The sequence below is a fragment of the Salmo trutta genome, chromosome 4 (genome assembly GCF_901001165.1).
Source record: "Salmo trutta chromosome 4, fSalTru1.1, whole genome shotgun sequence".
Taxonomy (NCBI): Eukaryota; Metazoa; Chordata; class Actinopteri; order Salmoniformes; family Salmonidae; genus Salmo; species Salmo trutta.
Genome location: NC_042960.1, coordinates 24,401,603 through 24,419,992, shown reverse-complemented (window position 1 = coordinate 24,419,992; position 18,390 = coordinate 24,401,603). Strand labels below are relative to the sequence as shown.

Below are 18,390 nucleotides of genomic sequence, written 5' to 3'. Positions count from 1 at the left end.
ATACACTAGCAATTTTTATTTTATTTTTTTAAACATGATTTTGCTTCATCATTATGGGGTATTGTGTGTAGATTGAGGATAAAAAACAATTGAATCAATTTTAGAATAAAACTAACGTAACAAAAAGTGGAAATACTTTCCTTATGTACTGTACATGCAGAATGTCTCACCCATGTGGAAGCTAGGTGAATTGCAATACTTAGGCTGAATATAAACTACTTTCAGCAACTAGGTAATGGCAGGATGATTTCTGCCATTGATGATTCTGTTTGTGAAATAACCAGACCTCTGAGTGACACTGATGGAAGAGAAAAGAGCCGGTCCAGCTTTTGTTGACCAATAGGAAGGCTGAACAATTTTGTGGGCTGTCACTTGTTACCAAAGTCAGAAGGCCCCCCTACTCGACCAATCAGATGAGGGAGGCCAGTTGGGAGGGAAAAAAACTCAGTTGGGAGAGTAAGTCTCCCATTGTGTTCCGTTTCAAGTTGTGGGAACAAAGACATATGAATGCCATGAGGTGAAAGTCAAACAAAAGCCAAATATGCTGCTGAAATGAGCAAGAAGGTAGTAAGTTCAAAGACAGATCTTTGTAATTTATACCATGCACTTTTACATTTAATTTTAATAATGGTATGTTCCTCAATAAAATTGAAGATGGGACTGACGGACTTTAAACGAGTGTCCCAACTCTGTGGTCACCACAGATCCTATGGCACTTATTGCAAGAGTATGTCATGACATAAAACTGTATTCCTAGCTTGTAATACTGTGTATAAAAAATAATAAAAAGTACCATTTACATGTTATTTAGCAGACACTTATCTTGAATGACTTACAGTAGTGAGTGTATACATGTTTCATATTGTATGCAGTTATGTGAAACCTAAAATAATTTAACTTTTGTCCTCTGAAGAGGTTGGATGGGCTAATAAAATAGAGTATGTAATGGCACATTTCCATACAGCATTTAACCTAGTGTTTCACCCAAAAGGCTCAGATTTTTCTGTTTCCAACTACGCGGACTGGCATCTGTCTCACTTGGGGCCAAAGCCAAGCCACTTGAACTAACACCTTCTCACAAAGCAACTGTTTATGCAGAGGTTGTTGATTCTGCTTTTCACAAGTCCCTAATGTGGGCACTAGCTATGTAAACACAAGGTTGTACATACTAGTGAGGACTTGAGTTTCGGGTGTCTACTATACATTGGAATCATATGGCACTTTTCTAACTGTTTTGCCATATTCCATGCCTTTGTACAGATGGAAACTGGTACAAAACACACAAAAAAAGTGGACTGCAAGGCTACGTTAAGTTAAATGACTAGGTTCAAAATAAAGTAACAGGGTTGAAGTTGATCTTATCAGCCAATTTAAAAAATAAAAATGTCTGAACATTGGTCAAATTGTACATTTTACTTGTGGCTAAAATAAATCTAATAAAGATGTCAATTTGTCTGTCTACATGCCATTTTCAAAAACAGTACAGATATTGGAATTAACCTATTTTGGGATAGGACAAGTAACTATGAGTAAGGAAAACATAAGCTGGCAAGCTGATGTTGAATAAGACATCCGATTTTCCCTTTGCATTTAGAATGGTTGGATTTATTATAGCTAATAAAAAATAAATGTATGGAACACTAGATAAATGAAATGCATGTCTCCCCTGCAAGCCGGTCTGCATGCACACACCCACTCATCTGATTGGCCATTGCCAGTGAACCGTAAGCCGGCATGCAGGTCATATCACACTCACTTATCCAATTGGTCGAGTAGGCAGGCCTTATGACTTTGTGGCTAAAGTAACTAGTGACGACCAATTTTGTGTGGGCTCAATTTTTTTATTAAACATTGTTAAAACACTCTCCACTATTACTGCTGATATATTAAGGTATTTTTCTGTAATTACAATGCAAAAATATTACATATAGCTCCTTTTAAAACAAACACTTTCTCAACCTGTTAACAATAAATAGTCCAAATAAGTATAATTTACAGTTATGTTACAAAAGCGCAGAGAACACTGGAATTGTTATAGATTAAAGTTACAAAGAGAAAGGACTCCATGCCCCAATTTAAAGACAACCGCTATATAAAATTCTTTAGACATAATCCACATTTGTAGCTTGAACATTTCTTTTAGTGTTAAAAAATAAAAATCTGACATTTCGTATTTGAACATTGCGCCAATGTGATTTCTCATAACAAAATCCTTAGCTGACATCTAGGCATTGGGTGTGGCCGAATTGGCAACCTATTCCCTACATAGCGTACTCCTTTTGACCTGGGCCCTATAGGCTCTGGTCAAAAGCAGTGCACTATATAGGAAATAGGGTGCCATTTTGGACACGATTTGTCCTGGAAACACGCTTCTTCATTTCTGGCATTTGCTGCAATGTAGTCAGACATTACTACTCAACCGTAGTAATCTGATGCCAGACTGCAGTCGATAATGTAGCACACAAACATTGGTTGATACAATGCAACATCTCCAACAAGGTCATCCTGGAACGTGACCATATTTCTGTGTCTAAAACCCCACATAATATAATTGGTTCTTTCATCAGCTGGAGACCTCTAAAACACACAGCTTGACTGACAACCAACCAGGCATCATAGGAGGGAGCGCCTGGTGTGGTGTTAAAGGCACACAAGGGGCTCAACTTTACAAAACGTTTTTCTACAGAAAACTGAAATTCGCTTTCAGGTCGATTCAAAGCATTGGTTGAGAAGAAAAAAAACAGACCAACAAATGTAGCTGGGTTAGTTGGAGGAGATGTTCAAGTGGAGTGTCAAACTTTTTTGCATTGATATGGAGGGAGGGACACAGACAAACTCCGTCAGACACGTATGTTTGGCCTGGGACACAATCACATCAGTTCCACTCATATGGTTTAAACAGATTAAATGATGTTAGTTTAATTTGTACGCGTGAACTGACAAGATGGACACGCGACCAGCAGTTCATCAGTAGTTATTTTCAAGTTAGTCTGACATTTACATTTTGCACTCAAATTTCTTCGGTTTGATATTTCTCAGAGGGAGACAAGAGGACAGAAATGGAAAGATAAAGAGACCCAGTCTTTTGTTCATATATGGCATTATTTTATACTTTACATGAGGTTGTGTTTTGTAAATGGGATTAATCTTAAGTGTTTAAAAATATATATATTTTTAAAAGGCCAGCTTGCTAGGCAGAACAGACAGAATGGTCCAAACAAACAAGTCGACGCTGGTCAGAACCCATAAGAACCAGTCAGAACTATCTTAAACCATTGCAAACACATCAGAACCAGTTGAAACTTGTCCACAGGCGATCAAACCAGTTGAAACTAGTCCACGTTCTTTCAGAAGCAGTTGAAACCAGACCACAGACCTTCAGAACCAACCATTTCAGAACACATTGAAACCATCAGAATGAGTTTAAACCTGTTGCAGTTGGACTGTGCCAAGGTAGATCTGAGTGCTTCTTCTGTTCAGGCCAATGGCACTTTCTTTCACAAACTATATAGGGGAAGGAGTGTTTCTCCACCCCCTTTGTCCTTGCACTTTTGAAGGTGTGGGAGGGGCAACTGACAGACATTTCTTAAACCCGCCTTCAGTCTATTCAAACTCAAGGTGGCAGGAGGTGCGGCTCTGTGACAGCCAGCTCCTGTGCCAAATCGTTGAAGCGGGCGATGTAATCCACGCTGCTCTCACTCATCATGCAGGCCAGCTGGGTGTCTACCTGCAAGGACGAAGATAACCACATATTAGATTGGAAGCATGTTCTTCAGTCATTCTGTGACAGAGTATTGACAAGGGGGTGACCTACATTTGAATTTTGTTTTTGCCACATTTGCCCCAAAATAATGAATTTGATGTTGCTTTTAAAAATAACACGACATTATAATGGATTCAAACTATAAATAAGCTGCCCAGTGACACAAGCCTACCAGAGGAGCTAAATTATTCTATGCGCGCTTCGAGGCAAGCAACACTGAAGCATGCATGAGAGCACCAGCTGTTCCAGACAACTGTGTGATCACGCTCGCCGTAGCCGATGTGAGCAAGACCTTTAAACAGGTCAAAATTCACAAGGTCGCAGGCTAGACGGATTACCAGAAGGTGTACTCCGAGCATGCGCTGACCAACTGGCTAGTGTCAAAAGTTTCAACCTGTCCCTGGCAGAGTCTAATACCTACGTTTCAAGCAGACCACCATAGTCCCCGTGCCCAAGAACACCAAGGTAACCTGCCTAAATGACTACCGACCCATAGCACTCACGTCAGTAGCCATGAAGCGCTTTGAAAGGCTGGCCATGGCTCACAACACCATCAGCCCAGAAACCCTAGACCCACTCCAATTTGCATACCGCCCCAAATGATCCACAAATGACACTCTATTGCACTCCACACTGCCCTTTCCCACCTGGACAAAAGGAACACCCATTTGAGAATGCTGTTCATTGACTACGTGTTCAGCGTTCAACACCATAGTGCCCTCAAAGCTCATCAATAAGCTAAGGACCCTGGGACGAAACTCCTCCCTCTGCAATTGGATCCTGGACTTCCTGACGGGCCACCCCCAAGTGGTAAGGGTAGGCAACAACACATCTGCAACGCTGATCCTCAACACGTGGGCCCCTCAGGGTTTAGTTCCCTCCTGTACTCCCTGTTCACACATGACTGTGTGGCCAAGCACGACTCCAACACCATCATTAAGTTTGCCGACGACACAACGGTGGTAGGCCTGATCACCGACAACAATGAAACAGCCTATAGGGAGGTCAGAGACCTGGAAGTGTGTTGCCAGGACAACAATCTCTCCCTCAACATAACCAAGACAAAGTAATGAATTTGTCCTAAAGGAAAAGAAGGGCCAAGCACACCCCTATTCTCATCAATGGGGCTGCAGTGGAGCAGGTTGAGAGCTTCAAGTTCCTTGGTGTCCACATCAAACTATCAAGGTCCAAACACACCAAGACAACACCTATTCACCCATGAGACTGAAAATATTTGGCATGAGTCCTCAGATCCTCAAAAAGTTATTCAGCTGCACCATTGAGAGCATAATGACGGGTAGTAACCCAAAATGTGTTAACCTCTCTAGGGCCGGCGGGACGAAATCGTCCCACCTACGTAACAGCCAGTGGAATCCTGTGGCGCGTTATTCAAATACCTTAGAAATGCTATTACTTCAATTTCTCAAACATATGACTATTTTACAGCATTTTAAAGACAAGACTCTCGTTAATCTAACCACACTGTCCGATTTCAAAAAGGCTTTACAACGAAAGCAAAACATTAATTATGTCAGCAGAGTACCCAGACACCCATTTTTCAAGCTAGCATATGTCACATAAACCCAGAAGACAGCTAAATGCAGCACTAACCTTTGATGATCTTCATCAGATGACAACCCTAGGACATTATGTTATACAATACATGCATGTTTTGTTCAATCAAGTTCATATTTATATCAAAAACCAGCTTTTTACATTAGCATGTGACGTTCAGAACTAGCATACCCCCCGCAAACTTCCGGCGAATTTACTAACAATTTACTAAATTACTCACGATAAACGTTCACAAAAAGCATAAATTATTTTAAGAATTATAGATACAGAACTCCTCTATGCACTCGATATGTCCGATTTTAAAATAGCTTTTTGGTGAAAGCACATTTTGCAATATTCTAAGTAGACAGCCCGGCATCACAGGGCTAGCTATTTAGACACCCAACAAGTTTAGCCTTCACCAAACTCCGATTTACTATTAGAAAAGTTTGATTACCTTTGGTGTTCTTCGTCAGAATGCACTCCCAGGACTTCTACTTCAATAACAAATGTTGGTTTGGTCCCAAATAATCCATAGTTATGTTCAAACAGCGGCGTTTTGTTAGTGCGTTCAAGACACTATCCGAATGGTAAATAAGGGTCACGCGCACGGCGCATTTCGTGACAAAAAAATGCTAAATATTCCATTACCGTACTTCGAAGCATGTCAACCGCTGTTTAAAATCAATTTTTATGCCATTTTTCTCGTAAAAAAGCAATAATATTCCGACCGGGAATCTGCAATTAGGTAAACAGACGAAAGAAAATAAAGCACGGGGTCGACTCAGGCACGCGCCTAAGCCCTTTGTCCTCTGATCGGCCACTTGTCAAAAGCGATAATGTGTTTCAGCCAGAGGCTGCCTCGATATCGTTCAGCTTTTTCCCGGGCTCTGAGAGCCTATGGGAGCCGTAGGAAGTGTCACGTTACAGCAAAGATCCTCAGTCTTCAATAAACAGAGGCAAGAAGAACAACAACTTGTCAGACAGGCCACTTCCTGGTCAGAATCTTTTCAGGTTTTTGCCTGCCATATGAGTTCTGTTATACTCACAGACACCATTCAAACAGTTTTAGAAACTTTAGGGTGTTTTCTATCCAAAGCCAATAATTATATGCATATTCTAGTTACTGGGCAGGAGTAGTAACCAGATTAAATCAGGTATGTTTTTTATCCGGCCGTGTAAATACTGCCCCCTAGCCCTAACAGGTTAAATCTAAATCTATTTTAAAATTTGAGATTCTTCAAAGTAGCCACCCTTTGCCTTAATGACAGCTTTGCACTCTTGGCATTCTCTCAACCAGCTTCATGAGATAGTCACCTGGAATGCATTTCAATTAACAAGTTTGCCTTGTTAAAAGTTTAATTTGGGGAATTTCTTTCCTTAATGCGTTTGAGCCAATCAGTTGTGCTGTGACATGGTACAGGTGACATACAGAAGACAGCCCTATTTGGTAAAAGACCAAGTTCATATTATGGCAAACAGCTTAAACAAGCAAAGAGAAACGACAGTCCATCATTACATTAAGACATGAATGTCAGGCAGTCCGGAAAACATCAAGAACTTTGGAAGTTTCTTCAAGTGCAGACGCAAAAACCATCAAGCGTTATGATGAAACTGGCTCTCATGAGAACCACCACAAGAAAGGAAGACCCAGAGTTACCTCTGCGGCAGAGGATAAGTTCATTAGAGTTACCAGCCTCAGAAATTGCAGCCAAAATAAATGCTTCAGAGTTCAAGTAACAGACATCTCAACATCAACTGTTCAGAGGAGACTGCGTAAATCAGGCCTTCATGGCCAAATTGCTGCAAAGAAACCACTACTGAAGGACAACAATAAGAAGAAGCGACTTGCTTGGTCCAAGATGCACGATGGACATTAGACCGGTGGAAATCTGTCTTTTGGTCTGATCAGTCCAAATTTGAGATTTGTTTCCAACCGCCGTGGTCTTTCTGAGAAGCAGAGTAGGTGTGGTTCCCACCGTGAAGCATGGAGGAAGTGGTGTGATGGTGCCTTGCTGGTGACACTGATTTATTTACCATTCAATGCACTCACCCAGCATGGCTACCACAGCATTCTGCAGCGATACTCCATCCCATCTGGTTTGCGCTTAGTGGGACTATCATTTGTTTTTCAACTAATGACCCAACACACCTCCAGGTTGTGTAGGGGCTATTTGACCAATAAGGAGAGTGATGGAGTGCTGCATTAGATGACCTGGCCTCCACAATCAACTGACCTCAACCCAATTTAGATGGTTTGGGATGAGTTGGACCGCAGAGTCCAACATCACACCACGGGTAATATTACATTTCATTACAACGGAACGATTTGATTAGTGTATTGTTAGCTAGCTACATAGTCGTCTTTGCTGCCTTTCTATCAAGGATAAAGGTGTAGCTCTGAGAAACTAACAAGGTTAGCTAGCCAGCTGTGTTCGTTCACAGCGACACCGTTTTCCAAACAAAGTGAACACCACAGCCACTGCTAGCTAACAAACTTCACCAACTAGCAGTACTGTAGAAACTAAATACATTACAACAGAACGATTTGATTAGTGTAACGTTAAAAAGACAACTATGTAGCTAGCTATCAAAGATAAAGGTAAACGCAGCCACTGCTAGCTAGCCAACTCTACCAGCTACCAGTACTGTATCATTTTTAGTCAATACGATTTTTGCAACGTAAGCTTTCGAGTTGTGTAGTCCAATTGTGTAGCTAGCAGGACTGACTTTGTGTTAGCTAGCCAACGTTTAATTACTTCTGCGTTATGAAAGGAACTAGACACGGACACGAATGATCCATTGATAGTTTGTTGTAACCAAGTATTGGTGCTAACCGTGTGTTATTGGATGCTAGCATGCTAGTTAGCTACGGCGTCATAAGTCACGGTGCACTGGGTGGGTTTCACGGAAGAATACTGTACCAAGTTATCTAGCTGAATAAACTAAGTTTGAGCCTATTCCTGGAAACATTGAACCACTGTAGTTTACATCAATTAGAATTTCTAAGTGGAAGTTGGAATAGTTATATTTGTGTGTTTCAGTGAATGGTTAGTGAGGGAGGCCCTGCTCTCTCGCTTCCCCAGTTGTTTAGTGAATTTTCATTCCAATCTCCTTTGCATTAGCGTAGCCTGTCAACTATGTGTCTGTCTATCCCTGTTCTCTCCTCTCTGCACAGGCCACACAAACGCTTCACACCGCATGGCCGCTGCCACTCTAACCTGGTGGTTCCCACGTGGAGTTCCAGGTCTCCGGCAGCCTCTGGAACTGCCGGTCTGCGGCCAACAAGGCAGAGTTCATCTCAGCCTATGCTACCCTCCAGTCTCTCGACTTCTTGGCGCTCACAGAAACATGGATTACCACAGAAAACACTGCTACTCCTACTGCTCTCTCCTCGTCTGACCACGTGTTCTCGCACACCCCGAGAGCATCTGGTCAGCGGGGTGGCGGGACTGGAATCCTCATCTCTCCCAAGTGGACATTCTCTATTTCTCCCCTGACCCATCTGTCTGTCTATCTCCTCCTTTGAATTCCATACTGTCACAATCACTAGCCCATTCAAGCTTAACATCCATCGCCCTCCAGGTTCCCTTGGAGAGTTCATCAATGAGCTTGACGCCTTGATAAGTTCCTTTCCTGAGGATGGCTCACCCCTCACAATTCTGTGTGACTTTAACCTCCCTACGTCTACCTTTGACTCATTTCTCTCTGCCTCCTTCTTTCCATTCCTCTCCTCTTTTGGCCTCACCCTCTCACCGTCCCCCCCCTACTCACAAGGCAGGCAATACGCTTGACCTCATCTTTACTAGATGCTGTTCTTCTACCAATCTCACTGCAACTCCCCTCCAAGTCTCCGACCACTACCTTGTATCCTTTTCCCTCTCGCTCTCCTCCAACACTACTCACTCTGCCCCTACTCAGATGGTATTGCGCCGTCACAACCTTCTCCCTCTCTCCTGCTCTCCTCTTCCATCCTATCATATCTTCCCTCTGACAATCCTTCTCCAACCAATCTCCTGATTCTGCCTCCTCAACCCTGCTCTCTTTTTGCATCCTTTGACTCTCTATGTCCCCTATCCTCCCGGCCGGCTCGGTCCTCCCGTCCTGCTCCGTGGCTTGACGACTCATTGCGAGCTCACAGAACAGGGCTCCGGGCAGCCGAGCGGAAATGGAGGAAAACTAGCCTCACTGCGGACCTGGCATCTTTTCACTCCCTCCTCTCCACATTTTCTTCCTCCGTTTCTGCTGCTAAAGCCACTTTCTACCACTCTAAATTCCAAACATCTGCCTCTAACCCTAGGAAGCTCTTTGCCACCTTCTCGTCCCTCCTGAATCCTCCTCCCCCCCCTCCCTCTCTCTCTCTGCGGAAGACTTTGTCAACCATTTTGAAAAGAAGGTTGACGACATCCGATCCTCGTTTGTTAAGTCAAACGACACCGCTGGTCCTGCTCACATTGCCCTACCTTATGCTTTGACCTCTTTCTCCCCTCTCTCTCTCCAGATGAAATCTTGCGTCTTGTGACGGCCGGCGCCCAACAACCTGCCCGCTTGACCCTATCCCCTTCTCTCTTCTCCAGGCCATTTCCGGAGACCTTCTTCCTTACCTCACCTCGCTCATCAACTCATCCTTGACCGCTGGCTACGTCCCTTCCGTCTTCAAGAGAGCGAGAGTTGCACCCCTTCTCAAAACCTACACTCGATCCCTCCGATGTCAACAACTACAGACCAGTATCCCTTCTTTCTTTCCTCTCCAAAACTCTTGAGCGTGCCGTCCTTGGCCAGCTCTCTTGCTATCTCTCTCAGAATGACCTTCTTGATCCAAATCAGTCAGTTTTCAAGACTGGTCATTCAACTGAGACTGCTCTTCTGTGTCACGGAGGCTCTCCACACTGCTATAGCTAACTCTCTCTCCTCTGCTCTCATCCTTCTAGACCCATCTGCTGCCTTTGATACTGTGAACCATCCGATCCTCCTCTCCACCCTCTCCGAGTTGGGCATCTCCGGCGCGGCTCACTCTTGGATTGCGTCCTACCTGACAGGTCGCTCCTACCAGGTGGCGTGGCGAGAATCCGTCTCCGCACCACGTGCTCTCACCACTGGTGTCCCCCAGGGCTCAGTTCTAGGTCCTCTCCTATTCTCGCTATACACCAAGTCACTTGGCTCTGTCATATCCTCACATGGTCTCTCCTATCATTGCTACGCAGACGACACACAATTAATCTTCTCCTTTCCCCCCTTCTGATAACCAGGTGGCGAATCGCATCTCTGCATGTCTGGAAGACATATCAGATCACCACCTCAAGCTGAACCTCGGCAAGACGGAGCTGCTCTTCCTCCCGGGGAAGGACTGCCCGTTCCATGATCTCGCCATCACGGTTGACAACTCCATTGTGTCCTCCTCCCAGAGTGCTAAGAGCCTTGGCGTGACCCTGGACAACACCCTGTCGTTCTCTGCTAACATCAAGGCGGTGACCCGATCCTGTAGGTTCATGCTCTACAACATTCGCAGAGTACGACCCTGCCTCACACAGGAAGCGGCGCAGGTCCTAATCCAGGCACTTGTCATCTCCCGTCTGGATTACTGCAACTCGCTGTTGGCGGGGCTCCCTGTGCCATTAAACCCCTACAACTCATCCAGAACGCCGCAGCCCGTCTGGTGTTCAACCTTCCCAAGTTCTCTCACGTCATCCCGCTCCTCCACACACTCCACTGGCTTCCAGTTGAAGCTCGCATCTGCTACAAGACCATGGTGCTTGCCTACGGAGCTGTGAGGGGAACGGCACCTCCGTACCTTCAGGCTCTGATCAGTCCCTACACCCAAATAAGGGCACTGCGTTTATCCACCTCTGGCCTGCTCGCCTCCCTACCTCTGCGGAAGCACAGTTCCCGCTCAGCCCAGTCAAAACTGTTCGCTGCTCTGGCACCCCAATGGTGGAACAAGCTCCCTCACGACGCCAGGATAGCGGAGTCAATCACCACCTTCCGGAGACACCTGAAACCCCACCTCTTTAACATCTTACATCTAGACGTTCCGCTAGCGGAACACCTGCTCCAATATCCAATGATAGGCGTGGCGCGAATTACAAATTCCTCAAAAATCCCAAAACTTCCATTTTTCAAACATATGACTATTTTACACCATTTTAAAAGACAAGACTCTCCTTTATCTAACCACACTGTCCAATTTCAAAAAGGCTTTCCAGCGAAAGCAAAACATTAGATTATGTCAGCAGAGTACCCAGCCAGAAATAATCAGACACCCATTTTTCAAGCTAGCATATAATGTCACAAAAAACAAAACCACAGCTAAATGTAGCACTAACCTTTGATGATCTTCATCAGATGACACGCCTAGGACATTGTTATACAATACATGCATGTTTTGTTCAATCAAGTTCATATTTATATCAAAAACCATCTTTTTACATTAGCATGTGACGTTCAGAACTAGCATTCCCACCGAACACTTCCGTTGAATTTACTAAATTACTCACGATAAACGTTCACAAAAAACATAATTATTTTAAGAATTATAGATACAGAACTCCTCTCTGCACTCGCTATGTCCGATTTTAAAATAGCTTTTCGGTGAAAGCACATTTTGCAATATTCTAAGTAGATAGCCCGGCATCACAGGGCTAGCCATTTAGACACCCACCAAGTTTAGCCCTCACCAAAGTCAGATTTACTATAAGAAAAATGTTATTACCTTTGCTGTTCTTCGTCAGAATGCACTCCCAGGACTTCTACTTCAATAATAAAATGTTGGTTTGGTTCAAAATAATCCATAGTTATATCCAAATAGCGCCGTTTTGTTCGTGCGTTCAAGACACTATCCAAGGGTGACGAAGGGTTACGCGCCCGACGCGTTTCGTGACAAAAAAATTCTAAATATTCCATTACCGTACTTCGAAGCATGTCAACCGCTGTTTAAAATCAAATTTTTTTGCCATTTTTCTCGTAAAAAAGCGATAATATTCCGACCGGGAAACCGTGTTTTAGTACAAAGAGAGAGAAAAGTAAACATGGAGTCGACTCGTGCACGCGCCTCAGTCTCATAGTACTCTGACCGACCACTATCCAAACGCGCTAATGTTTTTCAGCCAGGGCCTGCAAAGCCACCATTCAGCTTTTTGCCGCCTTCTGAGAGCCCATGGGAGCCGTAGGAAGTGTCAAGTAACAGCAGAGATCCCCTGTTTTGGATAGAGATGATCAAGAAGGCCAAGAAATGGTCAGACAGGGTACTTCCTGTACAGAATCTTCTCAGGTTTTGGCCTGCCAAATGAGTTCTGTTATACTCAGACACCATTCAAACAGTTTTAGAAACTTTGGAGTGTTTTCTATCCAAAGCTAATAATTATATGCATATTCTAGTTTCTGGGCAGGAGTAATAATCAGATTAAATCGGGTACGTTTTTTTATTCGGCCGTGAAAATACTGCCCCCTATCCATAACAGGTTAAGTAATCCTTCTAACACCCCCCCCCCCCAAAAAAAAATATAGATGTACTATTGTAAAGTGGTTGTTCCACTGGATGTCACAAGGTGAATGCACCAATTTGTAAGTCGCTCTGGATAAGATCGTCTGCTGAATGACGTAAATGTAATGAAGGAAAAGCAGCCAACAAGTGCTCAGCATATGTGGGAACTCATTCAAGAGTGTTGGAAAAGCATTCCAGGGTGAAGCTGGTTGAGAGAATGCCAAGAGTGTGCAAAGCTGTCATCAAGGCAAAGGGTTGCTACTTTGAAGAGAATTTACGCTTTTTTGGTTATGAAATGATTCCATTTGTGTTATTTCATAGTTTTAACGTCACTATTATTCTACAATGTAGAAAATAGTAAAAATAAAGAAAAACCCTGGAATGAGTAGGTGTGTCCAAACTTTTGACTTGTACTGGACATATTACCTTGACTAACCTGTACCCACACACATTGACTCGGTACCGGTAACCCCTGTATATAGCCTCATTTTTTATTGTTGCTCTTTTATTTGTTTACTTTCGTTTATTAAGTAAGTATTTTTCTTAAAACTGCATTGTTGTTTAAGGGCTTTTAAGTAAGCATTTCACGGTAAAGTCTACACCTGTTGTATTCGGCAAATAACATTTGCTTTGATTTAAACTAAGGAAACAAAAGGTGAAAATTGTGCAAGGGAGGGGTGTAGCAATATGCTTCCTACTGGGGTGGTCTTACCTCTGCTACGTCTGGCAAGCCGCGGGACTGAAAGGAATCATGGGAGTTGCAGTCTAGAAATCTGGGTCCGAGGAGGGCTGTTCCACTGGAGGGGCCGGAGGGGGTCAGGGAGCTTCGTCTACCCTTATCAGGGGACACCAGGCTCGCTGTGTGTGTGTGTGTGTGTGGGGCGGGGGGGGGGGGTTGAAATTGAATTGAGATGACACAAAAAATAAATCTCAGTTGAGCTTATGGTTCTGGGCAGAGAGTAATCCTGCTTCAATTGACTTCATCAGGTTCAGTTCAATTGAAAATCATTGCCAGAGACTGATGATAGTGGCTGCGTGTGCGTATATACTGTGTGTGTGTGTGTCTTACATAGCAGGCAGCCAAATGAAGAGTCAGTGGAGTCGTTGGGGTACCACTGAGGGTCATGGCTGGGGGAAGGGATCCAGCCTCTGGAGGGGCTGACTGAGGTACAGGGTAGGAGCTTAGAGCACTCACTACCATTCAGCTTGGCAGGAGAGAGGGATGCCTCATCACCTGAGAGCGAGCGAAAGAGACAGCGCATGAGAGAGATGTAAACTGATACAGGCTACACTACAAAATCCTATTTTTAGAAGCACACACACACACACACACACACACACCTAATAACGCCCCCTTCACTTACCGTAGTGTGCCGAGTTGATGGCCAGCTCAATGATTGAGTCACTGATGTGCGTTTGTGGCCCTCCAGGAGCCATGGCTTCCTCCAGGGGTCCTGGGAGAGAGATGTCCAGCAGAGAGGCCACGTTGGGCGGGGAGAGGAGAGAGTCACCTGCCACTCCTGGAGACGGAGGGGGGAGGCCGTTCTGCAGCGAAACCTAGTGGAGGGTTAGTGAAAGAATGATACAGGGTTAGAATTAATGTATAAAAAATATGAAAATCTGTGCTCTTATTGGATAAGTTCCTGTGGCACCTCCATCTTCCAAAACAGCTTGAACACGACCCAGGTAGCTCTTTCTCCATCATCGTTTCTCTTTCCCTTCTTTCAGTGTTCCACTCACCTCAGAGGAGGCCTGCTGAAGGAGCTGTGGCTGGGGAGGACCAGGACTAGCATGCACCACTCCAGGGTGAGAGGTCGAGAGGGGCCTTCCGTCTGGACTGGGGGCCTTCAACTCCCGACAGGGGCTACCTGGGATGATGCCTGCTGACTTGGCTGCCAGGTCAATGGCACCTGGATGGAAAAATATAGACTCATCACACATTGAATTGTCAAGAGTCTGATTACAGATGAATTGCACCATCATGTTTTAGCTTGCGCCAATTTCCAGCATCAGTGGACCTGGCCTAGGTGGGCTTTAAAATAAGAAAATTGTTTAAAAAAGGTGAAAAATAAAAACATGACCAGGGCCTGAAACGAACACCCGCCACCTGCCAAATGAGAGTAGATTTTGGCATTGGTGGGTAAGAGGTCTACTTCACCAGACACGTTGGTGGGTGGACAGGGCTCCACAGTGCGAGTATTTCACTCGCTTTTGTGAATACAAATAACCAAGTATGATCACATTTATAGCAATATACACTACATGACCAAAGGCATGTGGACACCTGCTCGTCAAACATATCATTCCAAAATCATGGGCATCAATATGGAGTTGGTCCCCCCTTTGCTGCTAAAATAGCCTCCACTCTTCTGGGAAGGCTTTTCACTAGATGTTGGAACATTGCTGTGGGGACTTGCTTCCATTCAGCCACAAGGCATTCCCTGTGGCTCAGTTGGTAGAGCATGGTGTTTGCAACGCCAGCATGTGTGCAACGCCAGGGTTGTGGGTTCGATTCCCACGGGGGGCCAGTACAAAAAAAAAAAAAAAAAAATGCATGAAATGAAATGTATGCATTCACTACTGTAAGTCGCTCTGGATAAGAGCATCTGCTAAATGACTAAAATGTAAATGTAAGAGCAATAGCGAGGTTGGGAACTGATGTTGGAGGATTAGGCCTGGCTCGCAGTCAGCGTTTCAATTCATCACACAAGTGTTCGATGGAGTTGAGGTCAGGGCTCTGTGCAGGCCAGTCAAGTTCTTCCACACCGATCTCAACAAACCATCTCTTTGGACCTCACTCTGTGCATGGGGGCATTGTCATGCTGAAACAGGAAAGGGCCTTCCCCAAACTGTTGCCACCAAGTTGGAAGCACAGAATCGTCTAGAATGTAATTTTATTCTGTAGCGTTAACTGGAACTAAAGGAGCCAGAACCATGAAAAACGGCCCCAGACCATTATGCAGTCGGGCATCCGCCAAACCCAGAAGTGTGATTCATCACTCCAGAGAACGTGTTTCCACTGCTCCAGAGTTCAATGGCGGCAAGCTTTACGCCACTCCAGCCGACGCTTGGCATTGCACATGGGGATCTTAGGCTCATTTTATGAAGCTCCCGACAAACAGTTCTTGTGCGGAGTTCTTCTTGCTTCCAGAGGCAGTTTGGAACTTGGTGCTGAGTGTTGCAACCGAGGACAACACTCGGCAGTCCCGAGCACTACGAGCTTCAGCACCCGGCAGTCCCGTTCTGTATGCTTGTGTGGCCTACCACTTTGCGGCTGAGCCGCTGTTGCCATTAGACATTCCCACTTCACAGTAACAGCACTTACAGTTGACCGGGGCAGCTCTAGCAGGGCAGAAATTTGACGAACTGTCTAGTTGGAAAAGGTGGCATCCTATGATGGTGCCACGTTGAAAGTCACTGAGCTCTTCAGTAAGGCCATTCTACTGCCAATGTTTCTCTATGGAGATTGCATGGCTGTGTGCTCGATTTTATACACCTGTCAGCAACGGGTGTGGCTGAAATAGCCGAAGTGTTATCCACATACTTTTGTATATATAGTGTAAATGCTGCAGTAGCTGTTTTCAAAAGTATTTCTGCTATTTTGTTTCTTAGCTGGTAAATTAAATCGCACAAAGTCAAAGAACCATAAATCCTGAAATGCGCAGCAACACTGTGCTGTGCACAGGCATAAAAGTTTGTCTAAAGTCTACTCAAGTGAGACTTTGTCTTTGTGTTTCTTGGCTATTTACATTGTTTCGTTCACAAGCTAAGTTGTTTTTCAATGTTTGAGTTTCAACTGGTATGGAAGAGAAGACGACGCGGTAGAGAGCTGCGGGTACCGACAGATCATTGCGCCGCAGTTTGCATTTTTCAAGGTCCCTTTTCTTGTATTATTAATGAAAATTCACTACAAAAGCTGTTTTCAGTGAACAGGCAGTCAGAAGACTTTGGGATCTGGAAACAGTCGTCTTCCTGCTTTGTATGCGTTAGCCTACCATTTGTATTAAAAGCTCATCTTTGTCGCATTATTCACACGCTGCTTCAACTTCAGTAGCCTACCTTTCCTCTCCTTGTTGGGTGTGCGAGATCAAGTGTACCTAGTATGTGTGGTCTCATTGAAAGAGTAGTTAATTTTCCAAGGAAATGAACTTAAATGATTAGTTTACAACTGTGTCAAAATAAATATTGATAATGGAAAGTGGAGGGTGCTCAACCCACAAATTGAGATGCAATAAAAAAAAAAGTGATCATTGAAAACGAAAAGGCGCAACACGTGCACAAGCTACCATAGTGAGGAAGCATTCATTTTCAATAAATATTAGTCACTTGTTTGTTTGTCTCTGCTTGCAAATCACCCTCCTAAAAAAAAAAAAAAAAAGGTACGCTATAGTCTATATGCAAAACATAGCTCAAGAGAAAGTGTCCGCTGTCATCATTCTTGCTGCTTCAAGTTCAATAGCCATGTGTGTGAGATCAGTTGCGAGTGTGGTCTCAATTAAATCGCGTACTCTATAGCCTATGCATGGGCAGAGAAGCACGGGGCAGTTATCGTTCCAAGGAAATGTACTTCCTAAATATGATTAGGATATAGTTCACTGCATTGCCTAGAAATATGTATTGATCACCAATATTTTTATCAGTCTGAAAATAGTCCCACTCCTAAAACTTAGCTCAAGAGAAAATGGAAGTCTCTCCAACTCCGTGCTCTTCAAACGATGCCAAGCATATTGGCTGATATATTAGGGTATCTGTATTACTGGGCCACAAGAGAACCTCAGGTCATTTAACCTATTTCTTAGGTTGTTTTTGCACATTTTGATATTGCCTATAGGGCGCAAAATTACTGGGACCATTGCTGGCAAATGAGCGTGTCACATATGCCTAAAATAACATTACAGGACTGCGGTTGGGTTTGGGACCAGTTCTTCTGGTAGCATGTGGGAGTCGGACAGAAAGCCAGGGGGTGCAGTATGAACTACAAGACTACTAGTCACAACTCTTAATCTCACAGGCACAAACATGAGTCATGTTACCACGGTAACTTCCACCTCTTAAAGGGGCAGGTGACATTTTTGGTCTCATCTGATATTTTGGTTAAAAGACTCCGGTAACAAACAATGAAACAAAATAAAGCAATATACCACATTACTTCTTACTAGTAATACATATGTTTTAGAAACATCAAAACATGCTCATTGGTTTTATTATTTTTGGTGTCCAATTTTTGTACGACTGGCAAAAAGATCTGAGTGGCTGGTAGATTCTTAAATCTAACTGCCACAGTGGCTGGTGGACCAAAAAGTTAGTTTCAGGCCCTGAACAGGTAGAGAGAAGAGGTACGTACTGGAGAGCTGACTGGACATCCTAGGGCCAGATGTGATGGGCGGAGTTCTGGGGAGGGGGGGACGGGTGGAGGGAGAGAGACGGGGCTGGATTGGCCGGAAAGAGCCTGTTCCTGAGGGGGAGACGGTATGAAGAAAAAGTCAGTCAAGTCCAAACTACGGAGGTGAGTGTGGTTGATTATTTCTAGCCCTGTTCAGATAGTTGGATAAAATATTTTTGGGCCCGAACACAGAATATTACTGCTCTCCAG

At 44.2% G+C, this 18,390-nt stretch overlaps 1 protein-coding gene across 4 annotated transcripts in view; it reads right to left on the bottom strand.

The window, feature by feature from the left end:
* Positions 1-1,820: 1,820 nt before the first annotated feature.
* The window catches only part of LOC115192108 (protein cramped-like), a 58,867-nt gene continuing 42,297 nt past the window's right edge, over positions 1,821-18,390 (bottom strand). For all 4 annotated transcript variants that reach the window (XM_029750257.1, XM_029750256.1, XM_029750255.1 and 1 more), the window contains exons 15-20: positions 18,142-18,252; positions 14,538-14,707; positions 14,162-14,354; positions 13,867-14,031; positions 13,510-13,655; positions 1,821-3,727 (exon numbers count right to left, since the gene is read on the bottom strand). In XM_029750257.1, coding sequence (XP_029606117.1) covers positions 3,614-3,727; positions 13,510-13,655; positions 13,867-14,031; positions 14,162-14,354; positions 14,538-14,707; positions 18,142-18,252 — 899 coding nt within the window. In that variant the 3' untranslated portion in view covers positions 1,821-3,613. The remainder of the gene's footprint in view (positions 3,728-13,509; positions 13,656-13,866; positions 14,032-14,161; positions 14,355-14,537; positions 14,708-18,141; positions 18,253-18,390) is intronic.